Source organism: Chrysochloris asiatica, unplaced genomic scaffold (assembly GCF_000296735.1).
Source record: "Chrysochloris asiatica unplaced genomic scaffold, ChrAsi1.0 scaffold00352, whole genome shotgun sequence".
NCBI lineage: Eukaryota > Metazoa > Chordata > Mammalia > Afrosoricida > Chrysochloridae > Chrysochloris > Chrysochloris asiatica.
In genome coordinates, this window is record NW_006408870.1 from 1,767,303 (window position 1) to 1,777,805 (window position 10,503).

At 38.5% G+C, this 10,503-nt stretch overlaps 1 protein-coding gene across 1 annotated transcript; it reads left to right on the forward strand.

The window, feature by feature from the left end:
- The first annotated feature begins 3,053 nt into the window (after positions 1-3,053).
- On the forward strand, positions 3,054-3,998 carry LOC102811097 (olfactory receptor 2H1-like). The gene has a single exon (XM_006876091.1). It carries the CDS (start codon positions 3,054-3,056, stop codon positions 3,996-3,998), a length of 945 nt encoding a protein of 314 aa, XP_006876153.1.
- Positions 3,999-10,503: the final 6,505 nt, after the last annotated feature.

A 10,503-nucleotide genomic window follows, 5' to 3' on the forward strand; every position in this document is an offset into this window, starting at 1 on the left:
CCTCAGATGCTAATAAAAGATCTCTAATCCTAAATACCCCCTCCAACTGCCATGAAATTCTGAAGGTAAGCTATTTGACTTCATGCTCACACTAAATTGGACTAAAATACTATAAAACACATTGAGCAGAAATCTAAGTTATGGCATTGGTAATACATATAATTTGTAGATGAAAGAGAGAAGTGGACAAAGAGCACAAATTATAGTGGCTAAAAATAGTCAGAAAAATTTTATGCAGTTTGAAAACGTAAAGTTCCAAAATGACGTCTAAAGCAGTTGCAATCAGGCAAGTGGTCTGCCGAATGGAAACCAGTTTCATTGGTCTTTGTTGTGGGTGATATGTTGATTTGCATATGTGACTTTCACATGTTTGTCTTGGTTTGAAGGACAGAAAAGAAGAAAATATTTAAAATTAGTAACATCTTCAATAACCTTTTTGAATATTTAGATGATTAGTCAGCTCCATATTTTAGGACCAGAAGCTTATCCTAATATAGACAGTTCATCTATAAATCACAAAATTACACACTGTGTTACTGCTTTGTGCTGAAATGAATGAAGCAAAGTTCTTGCCTTAATTGAAAGTCTCATGCAATGAATGGTATCCTGTCTACTCAGATGAATTGAGTGGTCTTTATATTTCCACTATTCAAAACTAAAGTTCTCTGACTTTTCAGATACCTGAGGAATCCACATCTGCGGTTAATGAGTAGAGCAAGTTCTTTTTTGCTTGGAGTTTCTCATGACAAGGACTTGTCACAGTGTATCAATGTTTCGAGTAGACATTTATAAAAGAATAAATTACACAAACTCATTTAAGAAATCGAATCAAATAAGAAAATGGTTGAATGAAAAATATGCATGCATTTATTTTTAAATTACTGAATAATAATAACAATGAAAAACTGTGGCAGGTATGGTTGAGTAATACAAAAATTTACGTACTGTTGACAGTCTGAGAATTAGAAAATGGTTTGGGAGAAAATTTCATATTAAATGGTTGGATAACAGACAAGATTGCATTTTCCTTTATTCCAAGTAACTGATATGAAACTAATTTCTATAAGACCTCAGGGGAAGCAGACATCATGATGACATGGTGATCAGAGTAGCCAGAAGGTGGAATGGAGCATTGATGTGAGTGAGGGATTTGAGGAAGGGAATGAAAATTATCATTCTTTTGGGAGCACTTGCATGTGGACATGTTTGGAGAGACTGATGTCAGCAGACTATGTACCTAAAGGAGAAGTCACAAGTTGATGACTACCTGGAGATCCCTGAATATTGTTGGGAGAATATTATGATTGTTCAACTAATTATTTAAAATTACATTATGGAAAGACTATATAAGAAGGCTCTGACCAAAGTAGAGGGATGATAAAGTGGATGTTTTCTAGAGCGGATGCTGAAGCATTGCAGCATAGTGAGTGCTGGACCTAGGCTACAGTGTGAATGAGAAGTTAAAGGCAATAAATCAGGGGTCACTGTCAGTAGCAAAAAAGCAAGTTTGGGAATGGATTTACTTAGATGAGTAAGAATGGATGGAAGTAGGGCATTCTTAATTTCAGTATGTATCCTATGTTATTGCTCTATACTATAACACTCATAATCTCCAATAAAAAAATAATTCTTGGCATCCCAAAATAGGAAATTTGCACAAAGTCTATAAAAGGCATTGTTCTAACCTCAATCTACAACCCTTTACAGTTATTCGGCAGTTTTCTTTATGTGACCTGACTAAGAGTTTACCTGAACTCAAAATTCTTCTCCATCACCTTTAACTACTATTTCTTTTAAGACAGGAATTGACTAATGTTTTCTATGAACCATCAAGATTTAACCAAAATGAAAGATAAAAATGTAAATAGAATGTATAGGAATCAACTTTGTGAGGTATTACAAACCAAGTGTCTCAGGGTTTTGACATAGTGTAGGTCCAGAACTCATCCCAAAGATAGACTACACACTACTTGTTACAGAGTAAACATATACAATTAAAAATATATTGGGCCTTAATGTTTTTTAAAGCCCTGGTGTGGCACTATAGGATAAGCACTGGACTGCTACCAGCAAGGTTGGTGGTTCAACATCACCAGGTGCTTTAGCAAACTATACAGGGTTGCTATGAGTTGAAACGGACTCAACAGCACCCAACAAAAACAGTTGCTTTTTAATCCAGACCACTCACACATGACTTAAATGATAACAGATTATTATGAGTACCAGGGCCTTTTACCGCTGACATTTTTACATGGGGCCACAATCTACCAAAGGAAGTAAGTAATAAAGTCACCATAACTTGTTCAGTTTGAAAATATATTTGAGGTAAACCTGATTTTCATGAACAGAAGAGGACTTGAAACTCACAAACATGTACTTTTAGTAAAAGCACAGTCCACTCCACAGAGTTAAGGAAAAAATAGGCAACAATATTTAATAAATTAACAATTTCTAGTAGAAGATTATCTGGGACAGAATTTTCTAGATGTAGAAGGAGAGCAGTTAAATGGTTGCTTGCTACTAAGATTTGTCACAACATGCAAAATAACACCACCTAGAAGCATAATGTCATGAAGAAAACCAAATATTTATGAAATTACTGTAGCAATAGTACCAATCAATGAAAAGGATGCTCAGTGACCAACACGACATGAAAAACGCTACTCATTAAGTAAGAGATGGGCATGGGTCACATTGAATAAAGAACTAGTACTGTTCTTTGGTATAAGAAAAATGAAAAATTTAACCTGTAGTCACTTAAGCAGAAACTGAAGGTTTGTCTTGATTCTAAGAAAAGAGTAAAAATCAAATAATGCCATTGCCAAAATTATGGCAAAGATTCATTTAGAAGAGTCTCATATTCCGGTAGCTTACTGGAATCACCTAAATATGAAGAAATGAAGAAATAGGAACATTCAAGAAAAGACAAATATGACACAAATGTCAGTAAATTGTTAGAGAAAACAGTAAAATATGGTACACAACTTTACCACAACCAAAATCAACTGTTCTCTGCTTACTTCCTGAGGTGCTGCTTTCCAAAGGAGGATCTGATGGACCTGGCCAATGAGACTGCCCCAGATGGCTTCATTCTCCTGGGCTTCTCAGATAAGCCTAGGCTGGAAATTACTCTCTTTGTGTTTGTGTCTGTTTTTTACATGATCACCCTAGTGGGCAATATCACCATCATACTTTTGTCTCATATAGACTCTCATCTCCACACCCCTATGTACTTCTTCCTCACCCAGCTCTCTTTTCTAGACCTTTGTTTCACCACCAGCTGCATTCCCCAGATGCTGGTGAACCTCTGGGGCCCAGACAAGACCATTAGCTATCTGGGATGTGCAGCTCAACTCTACATCTTTCTGGGATTGGGTACTGCTGAGTGTATCCTGCTGATGGTCATGGCTTTTGACCGCTATGTGGCAGTGTGTCGACCCCTGCACTATGCTGTCATTATGCACCCAAAGTTGTGTCAGAAGCTGGTGTTCATAGTCTGGGTGAGTGGAATTTTTGGCACCTTGATGCATTCACCCTCCACAATGAAGCTGCCCTTCTGCCGTCACCACCGAGTAGATGACTTTGTATGTGAAGTTCCTGCATTGATTCGCCTGGCCTGTGGAGACACACGTACCAATGAACTCCAAATCTCAGTGATTGGCGCCATCTTCCTGATGGTGCCACTACTGCTCATCCTGGTCTCCTATGGACACATTGCTCAGGCAGTGCTGGCCATCCAGTCCCAAGAAGGAAGGAGCAAGGCCTTCCGTACCTGTTCTTCACACCTGGTGGTTGTCTTCCTCTTCTACTGCAGTGTCACCGCCGTCTACATCCAGCCCCGGAGCCGATTTTCCCAGAACGGAGGGAAATTCCTGACTCTTTTCTATACTGTGGTGACACCTACACTCAATCCTCTCATCTACACCTTGAGGAACAAGGATGTGAAGGGAGCGCTCAAGAGGCTATTTGGAAAAGATAAAATGGCCACTGAGGAATAAGGGGCTCAGACTTAAGGATAAGGTCAACTTTTTCCAATTCAGTGTCTCACAATAATAATAATAAACTTCTGGAACTTCACGCATGGATATTTCTCAATCATCAACAACTACATGTTGTGAAGTACCGTTGAGTCAATTCCAACTCATAGCAACTCTGTATAGGATTTCTGAGCAGCAACTGGTGGGTTTGAGCTGTCAACTTTGTGGTTAGAAGTTCAGTGTTTATACTATCGTGCAAATAAAAGGTCAATAACATGGTATGGTGCAGTGGGATAATGCAATGGACTGAAAGATCAGTTTGAGTCGCAAGGTTGATGGTTCAAATTCACCATTTTCTGCTCAGAAAACCTATATAGGGTCACTGTGAGTCGGAACTGACTTGACAGTGTTTAACAACAGCAACAAGCATGCTTTTAGGAGCCCTGGTGTGGTACTGTAGGATAAGCACTGGACTACTAACTATAAAGTTAGCAGATCAAACCCACCAGCTGCTCCAGGGAAAAAGATGAGTCTTTTTGCTCCTGTGAAGTGTGGGAGTTTTTTGTTGTTTTTTTAGTGTACTTTTACAGATAGTGGGCCAATCAAAAGAACAATTTGATGCACTATGTAGAGTTAAATTTAAATGAAAGATTTCTTGTCAGAGTATGGATTTGTAATGTGAAGCTATACGATAAGTATTGGACTGCTAACCTCAATGTCAGTGGTTCAAACATACCATCTGTTTTTCAGAAACCCTATACAGCAGGGGTGGGAACATCTGGCCTGTGGGTTAGATAAGGCTTTGAATTCATTTGGTCTGGTCTTGCCAAGGCAAATGCAAGGGAGACTCGAAATTCTATCAATTTAGGAGCTTTTTTCATAGCAACACAAATCTATAATGAGTGATGTTATAAATATCCAAATGTCCTTGGCAGAAAAATGGTTCCCTAGTCCTGGTATGGCACTGTGGGCTATTACACTGGACTGTAAGGTCAGTTTGAACCACAAGGTCAGAGTTTCAAGCTCAACAACCGCTCCTCAGAAACCCTTTGCAGGGCTGCGATGAGTCTGAACCTCTTAACAACAATAACCCATGCTGTACAGGGTTGCTATGAGTCAGAAACAACTCGATTGCTCTTAACAATTGTTTCTGTCAGAGTATAGTCAGAAAGTATAAAGCACTCCAGTTACTTTAAAGGAGATAATATGTATGTAAATGAAATTATTAACAGGATATTGAAGAAAAGACAAAAAAAAAAAAAAGTGGTTGCTGGTGTTGGAAGACACTAAAAGGTTGAAATTGTTAGAAAATATAGCTCAGAGGAGCAGATCAGACAACAGAAACACTTATATCTCTAACTTAGGGGAGGTAGCATCTGTTGGCTGTGCCATTGTCGTTAAGGGAATACAATAACTCTTAACCATAAAATTAAAATCTTGATTTACCATGATTCAACTGCTGCTGCCTCATTAACTATCATCGACTAATGGATAAGTACTGCTAAAAGTCTTATTTAAGGAGTCCTGGTAAGTTAGTGGTAAGTGCTCAGCTTCTAACAAAAAGGTTGCAATCCATCAACTGCATGAGAAAAATATGTGGCAATTGGCTTCTGTAAAGTGTACAGCCTCAATTCTGTTGGGTAGAGTTACTCTTTTTTTTTTTTTTTTTTTTTTTTTAAGTTTTTATTGTGAACTGAGTGATAGTTTACAAAGGAGAACATCATTTTTACACCATTATTTCATTGCAATTTTTACAAACAATCCCCTCCATGCATCATCAATCAACAGTATTTGCTTCTATTCCCTCTACTTTATGGGGGAAAGGGGGAGATGTACACAAAACACTCAGGAAAATGTAATAATTCAAACAACCAAAGGAAACGTTCTGGAAGCCTGCCTCCTGGCCACCAGCACTCATTCTTTCTCTTTCCATGAGTCTAGAGTCATCAGCTGCTCCCAGTCTCCATGTCCTCATCTCTGCCTCCATCTCTGTTGTCACTGCTTTTCTGGATCGAATCCCACATTCCACTCATGGTCATCTCCCTTAATGATCCTCTGTTCCTGGACTGTAAGATTAACTACTCCACTCTTTTTTGTTACGAAACTTCTACCTTTACAGTTGTGACAGTTGCAATTAGTCATGATAATGATTACTCGTTATTGAATCATAAAAATCTTATCCCCATCTCTTTTCACCAGACCCATTTAGACAAGATGAAGACTTTTCAGTGGGGATTCTACCTTCCCCTACACACTCTGAAATTAAACTCCCTCTTGAAACTTGCAAGCCAGTCACTTTGTGCCTCCATCACCCCCTCATTTTAGATTGCCAAAGTCTAAGTTGCCCGTCCCTGCATACAGAGGGGGATAGGATTGATAGTTGGTGTGAAGACTCCTTCCCTCTCAGTTGGTATTTTGAGCTACTACACCCATAAGTATAGGTCAAGTTCATCAAATTGTAGCAATCTACACTTGTTTCCTTTATCAAAAATTGTTGTTTTGTTTTTTTTTTAATCTTCTTCTAATCGAGTTCTGATCATCTAACCATCGAAGCTAGGTCAAATGGGTACAAGTTTGGGGTTTCTTGCACATCTCCCCTCATTTCATATCAGCTGGATACTTCACTCTCAGCTCTAGCCCTCTGTGGCTATGTCCTTGTCCATGGGTTCAGAAGTCCCCAGGCCTCACCACACTTCGGACCAACCATCCCTTTCTCTTCTCTCTCATCTCCAATGAGAGTCTATGGAACATGGTTGAACTCCACATTTCTTCATTGCTGCCTTTCCCCCTCTTCCACTCACCAGGAGGCCAACGTGGTCTCCAGCAAGCTTGTATGCCTGATCATGTGTTCCCTTTGAGTTTCAGTCTTAGAGGGGGGTATGCCATGAAGGGACTTGATTGCTTGCTTTGATGGCTTCCCAGAGAACAACTTGCTTGTTCTTGTAATAGTTATTTTTGTTTTGGATTCTTCCTGCTGATGTTTCTGCCAATAAGTATCTTCTGTTGCTCTAGCTGTTCCAGGCTGGTCTGCTTGTTCTTTCTAGTGGGAATATTCCACCTCAGAATGTTCTGGATGGGGCTCAGGATTCCACCTAAGGTCCTATAGACTACAAAGGCTCCACAAGAAGTCTATTTCACTGGGAAAATTCTAGAACACCACTAGGGTTACTGGTATCAATAGGGTCAAAATCAAAGTCACAGCAACAGGTTTTAAAGGTTATATTTTAAAAAGAGAAAGCAAACAGGGAGGATCAAGTATGTTCTCCCCACCTCCCCCACCTGTCTGAAGTCTGCCTGCATCGCCCCCTATAGGTGATGACTACTAATAAGAAAGCAGAAATCAAAGTAGAAATAGGTGTGCACACTCCCAACCTCAGCCTTACAAGTCAACTAATACAAGGGTATGTTTGGGACTGAAAGAAACAGACTTTAATCCTCACACATCATATAACTTCAAACTACAAAAGGAATCCAAAGTACAAAATTCTCATTAACAAGAAAGCAGAAATATAGCCAGATTATTGGATTCTGTATAATATTCTTCTTACTCTTTATTTTCTTCTGAGAAGGGACACTGAGTCTTATCAGAATCATAAGAAACAGCTTATAGTTCTTATTCATAAAATTCCCTAATTAAAAACATAATTTTAAATATGCCTGAGTAGTTTTTTTGTTTGTTTGTTTGTTAAAAAGCTAAAGTGGATAGAGAGAAATACTGATGGTACATGAAGGGGATTGTAGTCATTGTAGTGAGGTGGGGTGTATGATTTGTTATATGTAAAACTGATGATATGACCTGTAAACTTTCACTCAATCCACAATAAAAGCCTTAAAAAAAAAAATACAGATTTATGATAAAATGTATACTCAAGAGTATTTGCAACATTTCAATGTACTTTCAAATAAACTCTTTTATTTTGCCTGGTATACAGTTGAAATAATACAGAGTTTCTATAAACTGTTCAATTCCCCCAAATGGTAAAATCTTGTAATTCTCCAGTACATGTCCCAAGCAGCATGGTGATACTGACACACACAAGATACAAAATATTTCCATCACCACAAAGAACCCTAATCTTGCTCTCTGGTACACAGTTTCTGATACTACACCCACTTCCAACTCACCATCCCCATCTTTCCTATTCTGTAGTCATAGCCACAAATAATCTATTTCTTGGACACCCACCTTATTTTGGGGGGGGGCAATCAAAAATGTCATAAAATGAAACAGATGCATTGGGTAGAGAAGGGAAAAAATAATAATAATGTGGGCAGTCTGTAGGCCCACCAAATGCAGCAAGGCCATTTTGAACTTTCCAGGGAACTGTGAAGACAAGAAGCCATTAGGTGGCAAAGGATATTAATTATGAGCAGAGAGAAAATCATTGATACTCATTTTTCCCTGTGTGGGCTGTTTTTTGTTTGCTTCTTTGTTTTCCTTCTTCTTGTATCACACAACAGGAGACAGCATATGTGGCCATACACCTAAGCCACAGCCATACCTTCTACAATCCCATCAATTGGGAAAGAGCCAATACCAGCTGTTATATATCAAAGCAGTGATTACAACCCATATCTGATAAAATCTACTCTGAATTGACGTGTATGAACAGTGAACAGAGAAGCTCATCTCCAGATCACACTCACCAGGTGGCAATTGGTGCCTGCTTAAGAATACACCAACATATATTCATCAATTTAATACAAATACAGCAAATTGTCTAGAAAACAGAAGAAAATTGCTGTTCACATGAAGAAACAAGACAGTGTAGCTCAAACAAACCAAACGGCAAAGCAAAAAAAAAAAAAAGCTTTTGAGGAAGAAGAGGGACTGGAACTACCTTATAAAGAATTCAGGAGAATGTAAAACTAATGTTCTCCCATGTAAACTATCACATAATCCACAATAAAACATTTAAGAAAAAGAATTCAGGAGAATGATATTGTGGTACATCCAAATGTTTCACAAAAAGGTCGAGAAAAACAAAGAAGAATTCAGAGAAGTGCTACAGGAAAAGTCAAACAATGTAGATACAACACTGGAGAAAATATAAACCTTCAAACAGAAATCCAAAAGATTAATACAAAGATATCATGAATAGACAATACACTGAAAGGGCAAAGGAGTAGATTTGAATCACTGGAAGCCAGAATTAGTGAGTCTGATGACAAATACCTCAATACAAATAAGCTAGAAGAACAATCAGGAAAAAAAAAGAAAAACATGAAAAGGAATACCCTACAGGAGGTCACAATTCCAGAACACAGGAAGAGAACAGAAAAGCACAGAAAACATAGTCAAAGAGATGCTGGAAGAAAAGTTCCCTAACATCATGAAAGATGAGACGATCTTCTTCATCTTCTAAGAATTCAAGAAGCTGAACAAACTCCAAGAGAAAATCACCAAGACATATTGTAATCAAACTCTCCAAAACCAAAGACAATAAAATAATCCTGAAAGCAGATCAGAAAAAACAAAATGCTACTTACAAATGAAAACCAGTAAGATTAAGCTCAGATTTTTCAGCAGAAAACATGCAGGCAAGACAGCAATGGGAGACATACACAAAACTCTTAAAGAAAACAATTGCCAACTAAGAATAATATACTCAGCAAAACTGTCCATCAAATCTGACAGCAAATGACAGAACATGTCCAGATAAAAATAAGTTAAAGGAATTTGTAAAAACCAAGCCAACTTTACAAAATATACTAAAGGAAGACCTTTGGACTGAGAGGCAACATCAGCAGACAACAACCACAGATTGATATATATGGTAGCACCACCCAGAATTCAATTCATATAGAAGTATTCAGAGTAAAACAAAAGCAGAAGATTGAAATAACTAATTAAAATACCTAAAACGGGTTCTAGAACTTGCTCAATGAAATAGGTTTCTGGCGGAGCCTTTTTAGTGTATAAGACCTTAGATGGAATCCTGAGTCACATCCAGAACCTTCTGATGTGGGACATTCCCACTTGAAAGAACAAGCAGACTAGCCTGGAGCAGCTAGAGAAAAAGAAGATACTTCTTGAAAGAAAGACCAGCAGGAAAAATTCAAAACAAAAATGGCAGTATCATTGGCTACTACAAGAACAAGCAAGTTGTTTGCCAGGGAACTATCAAGGCAAGCAATCAAGTCCCTTCAGGACAAACCCTCTTCCAAGACTGAAACTCAAAGGGAACACATGAGCAGTCATGTAGGCTTACTGGCAACCATGTTGATCTACTGGTGAATGGAAGATGGGGAAAGGCAGCAATGAAGAAACAGGCTGAGTCAACCACATTCTATAGACTCCCATCAACCTGGAAATGAGAGAGAAAAAATTAAAGTCTAGTTGGTCTGAAGTATGAAGAGACTTGTTGTTGTTGTTGTCAGGTGCCATCGAGTCGGAACCGACTCATAGCGACCCCATGCACAGCAAAACGAAACAATGTCCGATCCTGGGCCAACCTCACTACCGCTGCCACACTTGAGTCCATCAATGATGCCACCTGGCTGATCCATCTCGTTGGGGGTCTTC

Bases quoted from the DNA above. Each gene is read 5' to 3' on its own strand.
- LOC102811097 (XM_006876091.1), top strand. From the start codon at position 3,054: ATGGACCTGGCCAATGAGACTGCCCCAGATGGCTTCATTCTCCTGGGC.